The sequence below is a fragment of the Ursus maritimus genome, unplaced genomic scaffold (genome assembly GCF_017311325.1).
Source record: "Ursus maritimus isolate PB19 unplaced genomic scaffold, ASM1731132v1 scaffold_28, whole genome shotgun sequence".
NCBI classification, from domain to species: Eukaryota; Metazoa; Chordata; class Mammalia; order Carnivora; family Ursidae; genus Ursus; species Ursus maritimus.
Window position 1 is genome coordinate 11,986,777 of NW_024425341.1, and position 20,930 is coordinate 12,007,706.

General features: G+C 36.5%; 1 protein-coding gene across 1 annotated transcript in view; it reads right to left on the reverse strand.

Annotated features, from left to right (window-relative positions):
• Positions 1–3,980, reverse strand: part of TEX15 (testis expressed 15, meiosis and synapsis associated) — a 68,324-nt gene extending 64,344 nt beyond the window's left edge. The window contains exon 1 of the mRNA XM_008686581.2: positions 3,842–3,980. Coding sequence (XP_008684803.2) covers positions 3,842–3,980 — 139 coding nt within the window. The remainder of the gene's footprint in view (positions 1–3,841) is intronic.
• Positions 3,981–20,930: the final 16,950 nt, after the last annotated feature.

The following is a 20,930-nucleotide window of genomic DNA, read 5'->3' on the forward strand; positions in this document are numbered from 1 at the left end:
TGTTTACAAATATCTTCTTCCATTCCAAAGGTTACCTTTTAGTTTTGTTGATTGTTTCCTTTGCTCTGCAGAAGCTTTTTATCTCGATGACTGCTGATGCTAGAACTTCCAGTACTATGTTGAACAACAGTGGTGAGAGTAAACAACCCTGTCATGTTCCCGACCCTAGTGGAAAAGCTCTCAGATTTTTTTCTCTATTGAGGATGATATTAGCTGTGGGTCTGACACATATGTCCTTTATGATGTTGAGGTATGTTCCTTCTATCCCAACTTTCTTGACAGTTTTTACCAAGAGAGGATGCTGTATTTTATCAAATGCTTTTTCTGCATCTATTGAGAGGATCATATGGTTCTTATCCTTTTTTAAATTTGGTGTATCACGTTAACTGATTTGTGGATATCGAACCCCCTCTGCAGTCCAGGAATAAATCCCACTTGATCATGGTGAATAATCCTTTTAATGTACTGTTGGATTCAATTAGCTAGTATCTTGCGGAGAGTTTTTGCATCCATGTCATCAAGAATGTTGGTCTGAAAGTCTCCTTTTTATTGGGGTCTTTAGTTTTAGTTCTATCAATTGTTGAGAGAGGTGTGCTAAAGTCTCCAACTGTAATTCTGTATTTGTCCATTTCTTCTTTCAGTTCTAACAATTTTGCTTCATGCATATTGAAGCTCTGTTGTTTGGTGCATACACATTAAGGTTTGCTATGTCTTCTTGGTAGTCTGACCCTTTCATCATTATGCAATATCTCTCTTTGTTCCTGGTAGTTTTCTTTCCTCAGAAGTCTACTTTATCAGATATAAATAAAGCTACTCTCACTTTATTTTGATTGTTTGCATGGCCTATCTTTCTGCTTATGTTTATTTTCAAAAAGTGTGTATCACTATATTTGAAGTGAATTTATCAACAGTATATACTTGAGTCATGTTTTTTAATTATAGTCTGTCAACTTCTGTTTTTTAATTGGTATATTTAGATCATTAACACTTAATATAATTGATATGTTAGGGCTTAAGCCTGCCATTTATCTGTTTATTTTTCCCTTCATTGTTCAATTCTCTATTTCATTTTCCTACCTATGGGTTACTTGAACATTTAAAAAATTCATCTTGATCTATTTTTATAAAAACTTTTAATTCTGAGGTTAATTGTAGATTCACATGTAGTTGTAATATATAACACAGAAAGAGCCTATACCCATTCACCTAGTTCCCTCCAAAGGTAATATCTCACTTTATAATTATTTCCCTCATATTCGCTGAGAATCACATCAAAGAATGCTACAATTTTTCTCCAACTGTCAAATACAATTAGAAAACTCAAGAGGAGGTGCCTAGCTAGCTGAGTTGCTTAGACATCTGCCTTTGGCTCAGGTCATGATCCTGGGGTCCTAGGATTGAGCCTGCTTCTCCCTCTCCCTCTGCAGCTCCTCCTGCTTGGGCTCTCTTTCTCTCTCAAATAAATAAGTGAAATTTAAAAAAAAAAATTAAAAAGAAAAAAAAAAAGAAAAGAGAGAACTCAAGAGAAGAATGGTCCACTAAATTTCCCTGTATTTTGACTCTTCCTATTGTTCTTTCTTTATTCCTAATGTTCCTAGCTTCTTTCTTTTGTCGTTTTTTGTTTAGGAAACTTTGTTTAGCCATTCTTTCAGGTGGATCTGCTGATGTAAAATTTTTAGTTTACTTCATCTGACAATGTTTACTTCACTTTTACTCCTGAAGGATATTTCTGCCAGGGACAGAACTCTGCGTTGACAGTTCTTTTCTTTCTACACTTGTAAAATGTGCCATTTCCTTTGGACTCCATGGCTTCTAATGAGAAATCTTCAGTCACTCAAAAAATTTTTCCCCTATAGGGGCAGCTGGCTGGCTTAATTGGTAGAGCATGTGACTCTTGATCTTGGGGTCATGAGCTCAAGCCCCTGTTGGGTGTAGAGCTTACTTTAAAAACATTTTTTCCCCCCAGGGGAGTCTGGGTGGCTCAGCTGGTTGGGCGGCTGACTCCTGGTGTTCAGCTCAGGTCACGATCTTGGGGTTCTGGGATTGAGCCCTGCATTGGCTCCGCATTCAGTGAGAAGTCTGCTTGAGGATTTTCTCCCTCTCCTTCTGCCCCTTCCTCCATGTGCCCTCCAAAAACAGTAAATCTTAAAAAAAAAATTTCCCCTATAGATATATGGTTGCTCTAGTTTCTTTCAAGATTTTTCTGTCCTTAGTTTACAGAAGTTGGATTATGATGTGCTGTAGCATGGACTTTTTTGCGTTTATCTTATTTATTAAAGCTTATTCAGCCTTTTGACTATATACGTTTATACCCTTTGCCAAATTTGGGAAATTTTTAGCCAATATTACTTCAAATACTTTTCCACACTATTTTACTTTGGGGACACTGAGGACAAAGATGTCAAATCTCTTATTATTGTTCCACATGTCCCTGAAGCTCTGCCAATTTTTCTTCTGTGTTGTTCAGGCTGAGTAATTTCCATTGCTATTATCTTCAAATTCACTGACTCTTCCCAAAGTCTTCTCAATTCATCTCTGGAACCCTTCCACTGAGTTATTTCAATTATTGTATTTCTCAGTTCTAAAATTTCTACTTGGTTCTTTATTACATTTTCCATTTCTTTGCTGAGATTTTCTATTTTTCTTTTGTTTCAGGAGTGTTCATAATTGCTTATGAAACATCATTATAATGGCTGCTTTAAAAGCCTTGTCAGATAATTCCAACTTCTGTTTCATCAGAGTGTTGGCATTTGTGGATTCTCATTTAAGTTGAGATTTTCCTGGTTGGTGGTAAATGAATGATTTCAAAAAAATTATATCTTGGTCATTTTGGATGTTAAGAGACGCTGGATCATATTTAATCTTGGGTTTTAGCAAGCTTCTACTGAAACTGAGCCAACAGGGGAATCTGCCAGTAGGGAAAGGGAGGGGCTTACGAATTCTTTACTACCAGGTGGGACTGAAGTCCTGGCTCTCCACAGGGTCTCTCCAGTGACACTGTGGGGGGATGTTTTGTTACCACGAGGAAGGGGGAGAAGTCACTGCTCCTGACTCAGCCTCCACTGACAAAGTGGGAGAGGGATGGGTGCCTTGTAACTGGCAGGTGTGACAGAAGTCCAGGCTCTTTACTTGGTCTTCATTGGCTCTACTCCAAGTGAGAAGGGGTGGCTCATCACCACAGGGCAGGGGTAGAAAACCATGGAGACTGCAGGGGCAGGGGATGGCAGGGAGGGGAACTTGTTACTGCCAAGGGGAAGTAAGTGGAAAGGCGTAAGTGGAAGTCTAAGTCCTCCACTTAAGTCTTTGCTAACAAAGGTGTACAGGTTATATTTTTACCCCTAGTTTTTTGTAGGAGTAAGGTATTTATTCTCAACCAGGTTTCTATTTTTCTAGGATGTGCCTTTCCCAATCCTTTGCAAGGGAGAACAGACTTTTCTTGGGGTTTTCTGTGTCTGTTCCAGCTGGCATTCCTGGACTGTTGGCATCCAATCTAAGACATGGAGGAAACAAAAAAATAAAATCCAGAGAACTTACTGCAATGACATTCCTTGATTCCCAGGGTCCTTAGCTGGTCCGTTTTCTTCTCTAAACCTTTCAAAGTCTTCTACTATTTGTTTTATGTATGATATCCAGAATTTTTAAGTGGAGACATGGAGACATGTTAGGAGACATGTCTGTTCCATGTACTTTTGTGTGGATAAATGTGTGTTTAAGGAATTAAAGGCATGACTTAACCTAATTTTATATAGTCAAGACAGAAGACAAACGTAAGCTAAGAATCAGAGAAATGCAGTCATAGTTATGAAATAAACCCATCTTCCATGGAGACAGTAAATATTACCTTTCCCAGCTGTCCTCCTGATCTTGGGAATAGTGAATTTTTTCAGAGGATTGACTTCTACACCAGCGACTAATAAAGGGTCACTGGTTGAGTTCATTTTCCATAGTGTCTTGTGTTTAGCAATCTCTTTCATTTCCATTTTGTTGGTGGCCTAAAAGCAACCCCAAATTATTAAACAAAAGGTCAATAAATACAGAAGAGGCAATGGCAGTATAACAGTTTAAAAATTCTTACGTGGAATTGAATATATATTATTGTTCACATTCACAACAGATTCCAATCTCAATTTGCCAGGTTATCCAAAATAAAAAATGAATGAACAACTTTACCTTTTATGTAATTTTTTGAATATTTATTTTGTAGTTTCTAATAGACCTCTTCTGTGTAATTTATGTAACTATAATTGGGTAACCAAAATTCTGTGTTCCTGAAAAGCTTAATAACTTCCAAACAATTTTTATTAACATTTAGTAAAATTCTTGCCAAATACTATATTTTTTAAAGTATTTTGCTGACACATTTCCATGAATAGAATGATATTCTCTAAATCAGAATCTCTGCCTTTGGAAGAAACTTACTAAAGTTGTAAACCAACTACTGCATGACTATCCCTACGAGTGCCTAAACAGTCACCCATTTGCTGTTGTTCCATAGTATCACTCTATAAATGGATTAAGGCCTCATATACTATCACACTAGTAACAGATTTCTTTTCTTCCCTCCTCCTTTCTCTCTCCAGCCTTCCCTTTACCCCACACTCAACACAATGATTCTTAACCTTTCAAGTAGAACTCATAACCAGGTATTGAAGGAGAGTTACGGAGCCTACACACAAAGAAATACACGTAGACATGGATTTTTTTCATACCATTTCATAATATGGTTCACGGGCTTCCAGCTATCAACTGCTTAGTTCAAACTTAGATCATAATCTACATTAAGAGTTGCCAAAATTCTACAGAAGGATCACAAAGGAGAAGATTCTACAGGAAGTTCACAAAAGATCTTGCCCTCAATCTCACTCCACTCTTTATGAAAGATAATCTTACAACATCCCAATCAAACATGGATCAGAATAGGAAAAATGGACAGAGACCTCTAGAAATAGAAGAAAATCAGTCTTTCTTACCCTGCCTCATTGATAGACACCAGTAGTGTTGCCTCCTAACAAGAATACCCTTAAGATACACTACCTTGAGCCAGGGTGCCTGGCTGGCTCAGTTGGGAGAGCACATGACTTTTGATCTTGGGGTTGTGAGTTTGAGCCCTGCGTTGGAAGGGAAGAATAACTTCTTTAATGATTTAAATTACAAAAAACCTCTTCAATTAAACATGATCTATACCTACTGCACACAAAGGTATACTATCATCAGTTGAATATACTTGAAGAGCCAAGTACTGCAACAATACTCAATATTGCCTTTAACTACAGTTAAATTGTATTTTTGGTAAAGATGAATACAATTTCAGCTCTATGGTTTCTTATAAAATGTTCCTCTGATAGAATTTACTAATAAAGTAGACTTCTGAAATTCACTGATTTTGTTCCTTAGTGGTTAGGATAATACTAAGTACACAAACTAGCTAAGTTAGAAAGTATTTATTTTTATTTTTTTTAAAGTAAGCTCTATTCCCAACATGAGGCTTGAACTCATAACCCTGAGATCAAGAGTCACATACACTATGAGTGAGCTAGCTTGGTGCCCCGCCAAGTAGCTAAGTTAAAAACTGTGATGAAAGATAAATATTCAGGGCACAATGATATTCAATGTTCTTCATTAAATAAGTTGCACCCAGCAATTTTTCAAGCAGGAATAATAATCTTTTAACTTCAGCCAAACAAATCAGCCATGTTAAACTGATAACAAATTTATACAAATCTTTACATTCATATATCACAGTTCCATAACCATTATATTTATACTATTTTTACATACATGTGCAGAACATATTCCATTATATACTGCAGAATATATACAATAGTCCTATAACCACTGTCCTTTACATGTATCACTTATTTTTATATATATAAAAATAAAATCAGGAAGTTTGAATTCTGAGTGTTCATGCTGAGGCTGTCCTATGAGGCCTGGATTACTCTAGGTGAGCAGTAGAAAGAGAAAATCAATTCTAAAAACTTCAAGAATAGTTAATGCACAGGGCACAGCATATGTTAGGTCCTTAACAGATATTCAAATGAATGAAAGAAAAAAGATCAAACAAACAAACCAAAAGCAGAAAGGTTCCCCAACAACTAAAACATCTATTCATATAGGACTTGTATATTATGAGCAGATTTAAGCTAATACATTTAAGTATTATACAAGGGGTGCCTGGGTGGCTCAGTCAGTTAAGCGTCTGACTCTTGATTTCAGCTCAGGTCATGATCTCAGGGTTCTGAGATCCAGCCCTGAGTTGGGCTCCATGCTCAGTGCAGAGTCTGTTTGAAATGCTCTCTCTCCATGTGTCCTTCCCCCTGCTTGTGCTCATTCTTTAAATGAATAAAATCTTAAAAAAAAAAAAGGATTATACAAAATAATACATTCTCAGAAAAACTTATTAAAACTGATTCATGAAGAAATTAAAAGAATTCACCTTAATACTATTAAGAAAAATTAAATTAGTAGTTACAAATGGATATTCTAAAAATAAAGATGATATTAATGTATCATAAACAAGCGGAGTTCATCCCAGAAACACATGGGAGATTTAGCGATAGGAAATATGTACCTTTAATTTACTACATAACCCTTTTAAAAAAGAAAAATCAAGTGATTATCTCAATAGACGCAGAAAAGCATCTAATCAAATTCAAAATTCACTTATGATTTTTAAAAAAAAGTTTAGTAAAGAGGAATGGACAGAAACATTCATAATATGATGAGTATCTACCAAAAATTTACAGCAAATTGCTAAATATCAGAAGCACTACCTTTTAAATTAAGAATAAAACAAGAATAGCTTGGTTTCCCTTACCTCTGCTACCTTTTAACAGTAGGCTGTTATGATTTTTTGCCTACGTAAAATTAATTCTTCATCTGTCTAAAACTTCCTCCCAGTTTTCTCCTTCAAGCTGAGACTCACACTCTTTCACTCCCAGAAATTCCCAAGGCCTTTTCCTTTCCTCTTTAGCTTGCCTTTATACCTTTTATTTCACAGGGGCAGATAGCAAGAAAGCCAAAAAATCTTAATGTTTCAAATTTGGTTCTACCATTAATTAATAATATTATGTTAGCCAAAATGCTTAACTTCTCTTCTCTGAGGCTAATAATAGTATCAATACCTCACATAGAGGTCTATTTTAAAAGAATATTTGGGGGCACCTGAGTGGCTCAGTCAGTTAAGTGTCTGCCTTCAGCTCAGGTCTTGATCCCAGGGATCAAGCCTGCATTGGGCTCCCTGCTCAGTGGGAGCCTACTTCTCCCTCTCCCTCTGCCTGCTGCTCCCCTGCTTGTGGTCTCTGTCAAATAAATAAATAAAATCTTTAAAAAAATATTTGTACTGCGTTGTCTAAGGCCATCACCAAACATTAAGGGACCTGAATGCTTGGGAAATTAGAGATTATTGAATAAGCCTCCGAAGTCTTTTACCTGATTACTGTCAGAGTCTTAATAACAGAACTAGGTGTCTTAACTAAAAAACTTAGCCCTAGAGCTTCTTTAATAAGTTTCAACTGCTATCACTTATGAAAAGGTTTCCTAACATAAAGTAACTAAGGATAACTGTAGATACACAACGCATTAATGAGAAAGTTTTTTTCAGTTCTCCTTCAAACTTTTACATGCGTCAGCTTATTATTAACTTTAAAATCTCTAAAAGCTTGCTGATCTCTCTTTAACAACAAAAGATGCCTCAGTTTCAGAGTTTTCTGGCAAATAACACTTCTATTTTAACTTATTTTTACAATTACCTTTTATTTGTGCCAAATACTGATTTTCTATTCATTTTCCATCCCAAAATAAGTAAAAAATAAGTCTATTTTAGAATATTACACTAATTACTGTAATGATGATACAGCAAAGATCATTCACTTCTCTTCTAGTAATCTCAGGACAGAGTTCCTGATGAATAAATGATGAATAAGCAATATTCTCAGAACTTTAGTCACAAAAGTAAATTCTGAGTTCTTTTGTAGAGTGCTAAATGGTTCAGACTAAGAATTACTTCTGATAAACAAAAAGGTTAAATCAGATCATACATATGATAAACTACATATACACTTAGTGAAATTAAGCCAAGAATCCCTCAGTTAAGACTATACAATGCAGATATAAAATATATTTTTGCCCTCTTTTTCATTTTACGGATCAGGGATCGGCAAATTGTAGCCTACTATTACTTTTCACAGGGACTGCAAGCTAAATGGCTGAAAAAAATCAAGAATAGTATTTCATGTCACTTATAAAATTATATGAAATTCAAATGTAAGGGTCCATAGTAAGTTTTACTGGGACACGGCCACACCCATTCATCTATCTATCGTCTACAGCTGCTTCACTATTAGAAAAGCATAGCTGAGTAAATGTGACAGAGACCCAATGGCCTACAAAGACTAAAATGTTTACTCTCTAGCCCTTTACAGAAAAAGTTTGCCAACCTGTCAGAGATGAAACAATACAACTAAATATCAAAAAATTGGGACAATAAAAACTAGGTCTCATGATTTCCATTTCCTCTTTCTCCTATTATCTCTCCACTGTATTCTGAGTTTCATCCCTACTCATTTTGGTTCTCTGCATCCTGCCCGAAAGCATTTAAACAAGCTCAAACCCGATCATTTAAAAAACAAAATAGAATCTGCCAGGGTCATATTTGTCCTTATCCAGATCACCTCCCACTTCCTCCTCAATCTGTTTCGATTTCCAACTCTACCTCAATAGCAATCTTCAGGTCACCAGTGATTTTGCACATCAGTATCTCATATAAGTATAGTTCTGGCTCGTAACTTAGCCTCTCTACATTTAATACTCCTGACCAATCTGTTCCTGAAATAATACACTCTTCCCCTAACTTTTGTGACTTCATAATTCTGATCTCAGGTGGTGTTTTCTCAGTTTTAAAATAATTCATCTTTATTTGGCTTTTATTATTGTTTTAATTAACTTTTACTTATATAAGGGAAATAGAATATTCTCTTCAAAGATTTTTTAATATTCTATCAAGCTAATTTTAGTCAACAACAAAAACAGAATCTTGTGGTTTTAATTTGCATTTCTTTCATTACTAGTGAGGTTGAGTCATTTTATTTTTTTCTATCATTTATTCCCATCTTTTTCTCCATTCTTTCTTCTTATAGGTAAGATGGTTTTTAAGTGATTTGTAAGGATTCTATATACAGAGAAATTAGTTTTTGTCTGTCATAATAAGTGTTCCAATATTTTTGTCTTAATTTCATTTATGGCATTTGCCTCCCATAGCAAAATTTTAATTTTTGTGTAGTTTAATTTCTCAATCTATTATTATACTGGATTTTTATCCTATTACCAGCAGTGTGTGAGAGTTCCAGTTGTTCCATATCCTCACCTCATTTGATATTGGCTGACATTAATTTCTGCCAATCTGATATCTGCAAATGCTTTCTCACTATGGTTAGTTTGCATGTTTGATTTTTGATGAGACTGAGTATATTTATTGGTCATTTGTGTTTTCAAACCTATAAGATGCCTGTTCAAGTTTTTTACCCACTTGTCTATGAGACTATTTATTCTATGTATTTGCAAAAAATCTTTTAAAGCTACTAGCTTTTCACCAATCATACTTGTTGCAAATAATTTCCCCTGACTTTCTAAACTTGTCTTTTCAATTTTTTGAACAAAAATATTTAATGTAGTTGAAATTATGAATTTTTTCCTTTATATTTGTGTTTTTGCTTCTGATCAAATTTAAGAAATGGTTCTCCCCAAGGTTTAAAGATAATCCCCTCTATTCTCATCTAAAAGTTTTATAGTTTTGTCTTTTACCTTTAAGTCTTTAAGACACCTGAAATTCATTTTGGTCTGAGGTAAGTAAGAAGGACTCAATTTTCCCATATGAGTATCAAATCATGCTAGCATTTATTTGAAAAATCTTTCCGTATTGATGATATCTCTAACATAAATCAACTTTCCATATATGCATGAATTCTAGGGTCTCTGATCTCTTTTACTGGTTGGTGTCTTTCTGTATTCCTGCACCAACACCATACCACAGTAACTGATATATGTTTGGGCATAACCAAAACAAAAGAAAAAAACAAGCCTTGTTCTTCTGAAGCATCTTTGCTTTTTTTTTTTTTTTTAAAGATTTTATTTATTTATTTGACAGAGATAGAGACAGCCAGCGAGAGAGGGAACACAAGCAGGGGGAGTGGGAGAGGAAGAAGCAGGCTCACAGCAGAGGAGCCTGATGTGGGGCTCAATCCCACAACGCCGGGATCACGCCCTGAGCCGAAGGCAGACGCTTAACCACTGTGCCACCCAGGCGCCCCAAGGAGTGATTTTGTTATGCTAAAAAGCGACTCAGGGTGGGCCCCTACATAGCTTCAAAATGGGGGCTAGTGACCAGAAAGACCACATATGTGATTGAAGGGTTAGGACTTCCAGTTGCTCCACCTGGGAAAAGGGCAGGAGAATGAGTTCAGTCACATGTCCAAAGATTTACTTAATTGTGCCTCCTTAGTGGAACCCCAATAAACACTAAACACTAAAGCTCAGTGATGCTTATTGATTGGTGAACACACTGATGTGCTGGAAGGGTGATGCTTCCAGACTCCATGGAGAGAGGACATGGAAGCTCTATGTTCAGGAACCTCCCAGACCTCACTCTATGTATGTCCCATGTAATAAAACTGTAATTGTAAGTACAGTGCTTTCCTGAGTTCTGTGTGTTGTTCTAGTGAATTACTGAAACTGAGGAGTTCATGGGAACCCTTGAATTTTTAACCAGTTGGTCATAGGTGTGGATGGCTTGGGGAACCCACCTGTGGCTGGCATCTGAAGTAAGCGCAGTTTTGTGGAAGACTAAACTCTTAACTTGTGGAGTCTGCCACTAAGTCCAGGTGGTTATGGGTTGTGTGTGTATGTGTATGTGTGTATGTGTGTGTGTGTGTGTGTGTGTGTGTGTGTGTATGTGTGTGTTTAGAGAAGGGGAAGAGAGAGTGGATGAGAGAGAGAGACAGAGAGAGAAAGAATGGAGGTAGGGGCAGAGAGAGAAAAAGAGAGAATCCCAAGCAGGCTCCAGGCCCAGTGCAGAGCCTGATGTGGGGCTCTATCTCACAGGCTCGAGATCACGACCTGAGCCAAAATCAAGAGTGAGATGCTTAACCAACTGCAACACCCATGGTAGTTAGTGTTTCAACTGGATTGCATTACACTGCAGTTAGGGTGGAAACAGCAAATCTTAAAGCCCAAATCTGTGAGAACCATTACCCCAGAGAAGCTCTTATACATGTAGTATACCTAAAAGCAAGTAGACAAGTGTTCAAAGTAGCACTGTTACTGAACAACTGAAATGTCCATCACTGACCAGCAGAGTGGATAAACTGTAGTATACAACACGTCAGGAAATACAACACGACAAGTGAAAAGAAACTACAGCCATATGAAACATAATGTCAAAACAAGTTGTGAGAGATTAAAGTATGATGCCATTTACATAAAGTTAAAAAAATGTAAAACTGAACAATTTAGAAAAGAAGAAATAGGGGCTCCTGAGTGGCACAGTCAGATAAGCGTCTGATTCTTGGTTTCGTCTCAGGTTGTGATCTCAGGGTCATGGGATGGCGCCCCACGTCGGGCTCCATGCTCAACGTGGAGTCTGCTTAAGATTCTCTCTCTCTCCCTTTGCCCCTCCCTGCTGCACTCTCTCTAAAGTAAATAAAAAAATCTTAAAAAAAAATATGATAGCAGGCAAGTCATCAGCTTGGTGTATAGCAACCTTGGTTAGTTTCAACAGAAAATTTTCAATTCTATACCAGATGAACAACTAAGTGAGGCTAGAAAAAAATACAGACAGAAGAGTTTAGACAAATTTGTGCTTAACAGATCTACAGTAAATATCTTCCCTGTTTCTTACCACTCATTCACAAGGTTTCATTATATACACAGATCTACAGTAAATATCCTCCCTCTTTCTTCCCATTCATTCACGAGGTTTCATTATATACACATGACTGACAACTGATATAATTATTGTATTATATCATTCCCAGGAAACATACTTTTTTCAAATTTCAATGTTGCTCAATCAGGACATTTGTTAAAATCAATATGAATTTCAACATACTATTTATTATTTCCCTCACCAAAGATTACTATTAAGTTGATAGATCTTATATCAAATGGCAATCTACAACAGAAAAAACACAGACGTGTTACACAACTGAGTGGCAGCTGAATACGGTCAACAAAAAAATTGTGACCACCAAAATTTTACTATTTTTCGATAATCCAAACACATTCCATACTGTAACTATTACACTTTATAAATTTCCTAAAGTATACTGGCACTCATCCTGACCTAATACCTAGCCCATTACTGACAAAGAAAACAGGCCTTAATATTTTAGGAAGAACCTGAACAACCAGAATTATATTACTATATTAAAATTTGGCTTTAAATGATTTATTTAAGTTTAACATTTTTTATCAATCTGAATTCTTAACTTTATTAAAGAAGTAACCATAAATTTAAAAATAGTATTAATTAGACTCTGTTTATCCTAACTGGAACCATCTCAGTGTTCTAAGACTCACTGATCTCCTGAAATGCAGAGATGGCGAGATCAAATCTCTAATTATACCACTGCTACTGGATTATATGATAACCTAATCAATAGACAAAGGATACTTTGATCAAATACTGTTGTTTTTGGTAGTTTTGGCTATAATCACCACTGAATATGAAATTGGTATAAGCAGAGATGGGGACTGTGCAACAAGAATGCCGCTGTTCTTACTGGTAAGACGGAAGTTTCACAATTCAGGTAACACCAGGAAAAAGAGGGCTGGGGTAGAAAGTTACAGAATCCTTAGCTCTTTTACCCTGCCTGGGTCACATAATGTTGATACTTGGGTAAGAGAAAGTCTTTTGCTGGTGTGCAAGGTCTAAGATACTTGTATATATTTCACATATACCCTTTCTTAGAAAGCTACTGGAAGATGTGCTTTGGGGTGGGAAAAAAAAAAAAAAAAAAGACTGAACCTAAAATCGGACTAAAAAAAAAAAAAAAAAGAATGGATCCAACACAGGGCAATGACCTTAGGATGGATGAGAGTAGCACACAAGTTGTAGGAAATCATCAGTCTAGACTGAAGCAGGGAAATGGAGGGCTCTAAAACAGAATTCTCCATACACCTGAAACTAATATAACACTGTGTATCTACCATACTTCAATTAAAAAAGAATTCTCCAGGTTAAAAAGAAAAAGGAACTTACATATCTCAGCACCCAAAAACCATTCCTGACAAGCACTAGCACAACTGCAGGAAAAATAAATAAATTTATAGAAAAGCAGGCTAAAAAAGCAATTATTAATTCTAAGGAAAAAAGTTATAGACAGTCACAGATTTATTTATTTTGGAGAGAAAGAGAGTATGCACATGCAAGAGCAGGAGACGCGAGATGCAGAGGGAGAGGGAGGAAAATCTCAAGAAGACTCAGCCCTGAGCACAGAGTCCAACGCAGGGCTGGATGGCAAGACTCTCAAATCATGGCCTTAACCGAAACCAAGAGTTGAATGCTTAACCAACGGCACCACCCAGATGCTCCTCATGGAAATGATTTTGAACGTGTTTCCTCTATTCCATTACTTGTAAGATTTTGATAAAGATCATCATTAATTATTTTTTTAAATGTTCAACAGAATTCACCAATGAAAACATGTGGTCTTGGGCTTTTCTGTGCTGGGAGATTTTTGATTCTCAATTCAACTTTCATTCTTGTTATTGTTCTAAGATTTCCTATTTCTTGGGTTCAAGATTCATGATTCAATCATGGTAATTTGTGCACTTTTAGGAATTAACTGTTTTTTTTTTCCACTAAGTTATATGATGTTAGTATATACTTGTTTTTTTTTTTTTTAAGTTTTTTATTTTTTAAGTAATCTCTACACCCAATGCAGGGCTCAAATTCACAAACTTGAGATCAAGAGTTGCAAGCTCTTCTGACTGAGCCAGCCAGGTGCCCCGGTATATAACTGTTTATAGTGAAGTTATCACACTATGTATTTCTGTGGTTATCTGTTGTATTGTTTTCTCTTCCATTTCTCATCTTGGTTGAGTCTTCTGTTTTTTTAGATTTCATTTTTAAGTAATCTCTATACCCAACGTGGAGCTCAAACTTACAACAACCCAGAGATCAAGAGTCGCATTCTCTACTACCTGAGCCAGCCAGGCACTCCTCTTTTTTTTCTTAGTTAATATAGTTAAAGCACTGCCAATTTTATTTTTTGAAAAACTGGTCATTACTTTCAATGTTATGCTATTGTTTATTCAGGTCTTTATTTATTTCTGACTTTTCTTTGTTGTTTCCTTCCTCTACTAAATTATATAGCTAAGTTTCTTCTTTCCCTAGTTCCTTATAAGTGGTGCCAACATAAACAGTTATATATTTGTAATGAAATAAGATACTGAGAACATAATATAAAATTTAAAGTTGGATATGCATATACAGTATAATCATTCATGACACTCTCTAGCAACAATGGGCATTTCAGGGCAAAGGAAATCTAGAACCTTAGAAATATTATGAATGAAATAAATGACCAGGAGCAAATTTAGCTTCAATCATGATACAAAGTATGACAAAAGAAGCTGGTAAAAAAAAAAAAACACAATGGTTAAAGGGAAACAGATTATGATGAAGCTAAAAAAGCACAATAGGAAAGATGGAATGGGAGGCATGTCAAGAGACTGCAGTCAAAAAGGTAAAGAGGGGCGCCTGGGTGGCTCAGTCAGTTGAGTGTCTGACTCTTGATCTCAACTCAGGTCTTGATCTCAGGGTCATCAGTTCAAGCCCTGCACTGGGCTCCACGCTGGGCATGGAGCCTACTTAAAAAAAAAAAAAAAAGTTAAAGAGAGTGTCTGCAACACTAGCACAATGGCCAGTACTGGTTTGTGGTAATGAAGAGTCTCCAAGTGAAAATGAAGCATTACACTGAGGAGACCAAGAGCAGAAAAGTCCAGACCCATGGAAAGGAATGGGGTGGTGACAGAAAACTGGAAGGAGAAATTCCTCCTGATGCCATAATAAACAAATAGAACACTCAGAGGGAAAATATAAATACTGGGGGAATTTTCAAAGCTCTCGAATAGGTGAGGCTGAACTAACATAAAATAGCAAGGTCATAATCAAAAGGATAGTGATCTGTAACCCGAGAAGAAAAACAGCTCATACCAAAAAAACCCCATACAGCATAATGAACACCTAACTTTACACAAACAGATTTTCAATAAATGTCTGTTAAATTAGGGAGGGGGGACTGAAGAGATAAAGTTAAACAATACACTGTTTTTCATGGACTAGAAGCTTATAACCCCTTGAAGGAGCAGAGAATGCCCCTAAACTGCTATCAGTAAAATCTGTAAGCGAATTCTTTTGTTTCACTTACAGAATGTTGTTGACTTTTGTCTATCAATTTGGGCAGCAGCATCTGGCTGAGCACCAGATCATTTCTTCTTACTGATTTCAGATTCAACCCCTATGTAGCCTTATTATGCAACACATACCCCATTAAATTTATAAGTTATCCAAAGGTTTGTATGTCAACACTTTGTGAACACATTTATTTTTTATTATTTTATGTCTTGAGAGAGAGAGAGAGAGAGAGAGAGCAGGCATGAGTGGGAGGGCAGGGAGGAAGAGGGAGAGAGAGAATCCGAAGCATGCTCCACGATCAGCGTGGAGCCTGATGTAGGGCTCGATCCCACAACCCCAAGACCATGACCTGAGCCTAAACCAAGAGCTGGATGCCCAACTGACTGAGCCACCCAACTGCCCCTACACTTCGTAAACATACACATTTAAAGAAAGCTCAATTTCATCACTGTGGTGACTCAGGAAGCTCTATACTTATCTCTCTTTCAAGTTCTTGAGGTTTGGCTTATGAGGAGAGAAGGACTTGGGAATGCCTAAATGCAGAAAAATGATAATCACAAGTTACTTTTTTTTTTTTTTTAAACTCCCCCTTAGGAGCACCTGGCTGGCTTAGTGGGTGGAACATACGGCTCTTGACCCCAGCGTTGTGAGTTTAAGCCCCATGTTGGGTGTAGAATCTGCTTACGTAAAATAAAAAACACAAACCCATCCCTTATCCACAAAAAGTAGAAATTATTAAATAAAAGACATTTCTAGGTCATCTCCATCTTCTTCATATAAAATTACTGGAAAACTTAAAATAACAAAGGAAGCTCGAGTAGTTTTATTATACTTTTAATTTTATTTAAGATGGACATTAGGACTATCTTATTTTTCTGATCATCCTGTTTATTCTGCCACTGCCAAATTTCAGAATCTTTTAGAAAGAGCACCATGTGGAGATTAGCAAATCCTTTTGGAAAAGATGAGCCATCTGTTGAGTCCTACTTCCCTTGAGGCCATTACTGTGAATCAGAGACAAGGGTTTATAATAATTACACAGTAATTCCAGTAGCTACCTGGATTCACAACAGCGAATAACGAGGAAGATTTAAAAAAAGAAAAAGCCAACATAATTCCCAAGAGAATAGCTCTACACTGTTGATACTTGTTTTACTGAGGTTTAGAAGAAGGTTTAGACAAGCAGAACCTGTGTTCTGAAAATCATTGCCCATATCAACCACTTCTCTAGAAAGATGTGCTGTATCAAAAGAAAATATCATACATTAGATTGCACTATTTATTTAAACTCCTAGAGACTTATAGTAAAATTATACTAATTTGGACTACTAGGGAAGAATAAAATCTTACTACCTGGGGGAGAATGTAATAATATTATGAAATGTTAACAAATAAAAATCTGAGAATTATCAAATAAAAATTAAGAGAAACTCTCAGATTTGTTTTGAAGACTTTGCTAAGGTTGAATAAGCAATTTTCTCCCCAAATGCAAAAAAGTCTGGACCTGATCACAGTAATTAGTTAAAACATTCATAGAAAAGTATCTTAATTTCTCAGGCCCAGTTACAAGTAGCTGAGGCTAACTTGGCTACAGAGTTCAAACTCCTGTGACTTAACAATCCAACTTCTCACTTTCCGTCCAAATTGTCTTTATGAAATCAACTTGAAAAAGAATGTTTTTGAAGTATTTATGATATAGTAAAGAAAGGACTTTATACAAGAAGTCAGCAGACATGGCTTTCTTGTCCTGATTCTGCCACTCACTAAATGTGCGCTCCTAAGCTTTACTTTTCTCATCTGTGTTTCAGTAAGGTTTAAAGCTGTATTGTAAACTATAAAATGTTTTGCTTCCTCCTATACCTACCCTTCTTTCTACCACTTTCAGGCTCTATTTGTTTACATTTTTTCTGTGGTTGCACATACAGGCATATGCAAGAAATAGTACAGTGTATGCAAGTTGATGTGATAACAGTGTGACAGCTTCATAAGTTAAAAAGCCTTGATACCTCTCCTAACATTTAAACTACTTAGAAAACTTATTTCCTTAGAGTCCTTCTGTCTATGATTATGGCACTTTTATTTCTTAAATGTCAACAGCTGGTCTAATTTCCATCCTCTGAGATGTTTTGTTTTTAGAATCAAGCAAATACAATTTAAAACCCATCTGATTAATATGTGGCTGACCAAATGTAACAATACCACTTTTTTGGGGTAGTTTTATTAACACAAATATGTGTGCACACAATACCACTTTTGATTAAAAATGAAGCACTGAAAAAAATCTGGCTACAAAATAACTAAGTTTCTTATTCTGTTTAAGTACTACTTCAAAGGCAATTCCAAACCTTGAATAACACAAATGTTCTAAGCAATATCTGCATATTAGCCTGATTTTCCATTTTACTTACTCAAAAATTGAATACTTATGGTAAGTTAAGGTCAGTTTTGTATAGTCCAATGTTCTCCACTGGACTATGATTTACCCATTTTTCGATCTCCAACATCAATCACAGATCCTCACAAAATAAGTACCCAATAACTATTTACTGCAAAAGATACTTTTAAAGTAATCCTCCAATGTGTGAAAAAATACACATATTCCTCACATCTTTTTTATTGTCAAATTATTTATAAGTCAATTATAAAGTAGATTACCGATAGTGAATTGAAAAAAATCAATACAATATTAGAAATAACAGCAGTAGCAAAAGCATTATTTGAAATACTTACCACCCCTCAATGGAATCTACCATCATACAGTTATGATCAGGATTCAGTCCATACATGAAAAATGACAAAGGAATACCTATAAAAAAAGAAAAAGGAAGACATGAAGAGAATTATGGTCGGAAGCTCCCTCCAGAATAAGCACTTTATTGTCCTCTCCATTTTTTCCTCCTGATTTCTGCTTTCCTTCTAGTCCTGTTTCATTTGGGGGGAGGAAGGAATCTGTTCGCCACATATCCCAGTGCCTTCTCTATCCCACCCTTGCATTCTTTCTCCTTTGCCTTTCTCCTCTTTTCTCCCCTACTCATTCTGTTTTTTTTATTAGTGAAACATCCAGCAAAACTTTGGACTGACTCCAAATTCTAGAGTTCTTCTTTTCTCCAATTTAAGCGCTCAAGAAAATAAAAAAATTATTTTTTTTAAAGAGTTTGTTTATGTATTTAAGAGAGCACATGCACAAGTGGGGGAGGCAGAGGGAGAAGCAGACTTCCCTGTAAGGAGGGAGCCCGATGCAGAACTTGATCCCAGGACCCCGAGATCATGACCTCAGCCGAAGGCAGACCCTAACTGAGCCACCCAGGTGCCCTGAAAAAGGTATTTAAAATAGACACTGTAGATTTACTTTTGAAAAGAAAACGTTACTACTACCCATTTTAAAACTGTAAAAGCAAAAGAACACGTTACCCTTTACTGATTATTTTGCCCATGTTTTAGTCAAGTGCTTTAATGAAGTGTCATTGCCAAAGAGACCCAAAGAAATAAAAGTAGAGAATATAAAGAAACAATCAGGGGTAAGTTTAATCAAAGTAATAGGGATGAGAGACTGACATGTGAAAATAAAATGCCAAATAATTTGGAAACTAAAAAAATTTTTTTTAAAGATTTTATTTATGTATTTGACAGAGAGAGTAAATACAAACAAGGGGTACAGCAGGGAGAGGGAGAGGGAGAAGCAGGCTTCCAGAGTAGGGAGCCTGACTCTGGGAGCCTGACTTGGGGCTCAATCCCAGGACCCTGGGATCATGACCTGAGCCAAAGGCAAATGCTTAAACCACCTGAGCCACCCAGGCACCTTAGAAACTAAAAATTCTGAGAATTAATAGTGATGGTCTATCACTCACAAATTCCCATGATAAGAGCTGGCATTCACATAAGAATATCAATAATGGTATGATATATTTAGTAATAATTATATGGATAATATTTACAGTTGGAAATTTATGAGTGGCATTTCCATATCTACTGTAATTATGGTAAGTTAAAGGATACTTTTTAAGTCAGTGCATTAACAATAATCTGAAGCAAACTTGTAAATTAACACAACTGGAGTGTATAAAAAACAAATATGTATAAGGATGTAAAAGTTACCAGTACTCTTAATTTAATCATGAAAGTTGTTCAAGAAAAGACAGTAACGCAAAAACACTTGCACAGAGGTGTTACAGACTTTCTGAAATGGCAAAACAGTGGCAGATCCCTGAAATACTGGCTATAGGGACACTGAAATTACAGAGCAACACCAACTACAGATTTAACAAAGAAGGTACTGATATGGTAACTTTTCCATAAATTCATGGGAGACAGGGCGCCTGGGTGGCTCAGTCATAAGCGTCTGCCTTTGGCTCAGGGCGTGATCCTGGCGTTAAGGCTTGAGCCCGCATCAGGCTCCTCTGCTGGGAGCCTGCCTCTTCCTCTCCCACTCCCCCTGCTTGTGTTCCCTCTCTCGCTGGCTGTCTCTCTGTCAAATAAATAAATAAAATCTTTAAAAAAAAATTCAGGAGACATTCCATTAAAAGAAAAAAACTGTCTTCTAGACCTTTCTCTATTAGAACCTATCAACTACAGTAACACTGACTTTAATTTGCAGAGGCATATACGTGTTTTATGGGTATGGCTGAAAATACTCATTCAACTAGTTTCTAGTAAATATGAGAATTCTATATTCACTGATACACTTCAGATTTTCTTCTTTAGAACTATCCATTTAGCAAGAAAAAAAAGCTTATGAAAGAGTTGGGGGGGAAGCCTCAGTTTCACCTCATTTTAATCGGTTTCAGGAGATGCTAAGAATGTATTATTATATGTAAGGATTGAAGTGACAAGCAGTCAAATCTACAAAACTGTTTAGTTGTGAGAAAAAATCCACAAGAAATGTCAACTTTCCCACTCTTTAGGAACTTGTATTTAAGTACAGAAAATACAGAAACAGATCAACTTAAACAAGCAACACGTGTTTGGGTATAAAATTATATTGGAAATTAAGTAAGCTTGCCATGAATTTGTCAATTAACACTAAGTGGAGCACGGAATGTTGGAATGGTGAGCCAAGGTCAACAACAGACCACAAGAGGAACTGAAGAGAAATTTCTTACAGGTCCTGAAGGAAGTACCTGACATGCCTCAAGGGACCACAGGGGAAGATCAAGGCAGAGTGCAAAGAGAGAGGCAAGACCTGGGCACATGCCTTTATTAGGGTCTCTGGGTGGAGTGTTTTGGGGTTCCAGGGCTAAGCTGTTGGTCAACTCAAACCAAAAGAGCAGAGTTTTTGCTAAACTATGCTGGGGTCTTATTAAGCGTGCTTCGAGGAAAGGAAATGGGAGACAGGAGACTGCTGATCAGAAGGGCTGCCGGGGAAGTCATTTCAGAAACTTCCATTTGCTTGTGACTCTGAGGACTAGTATCCAGGGCATGCATTTGCATAAGGGGGTTGGTGTCAGTTTAAGATCACCAAAAGCTGCCTGGCCAAACAAAATGATTGCTGAAGCAGCAATACCGTGAAGTAGCTTAG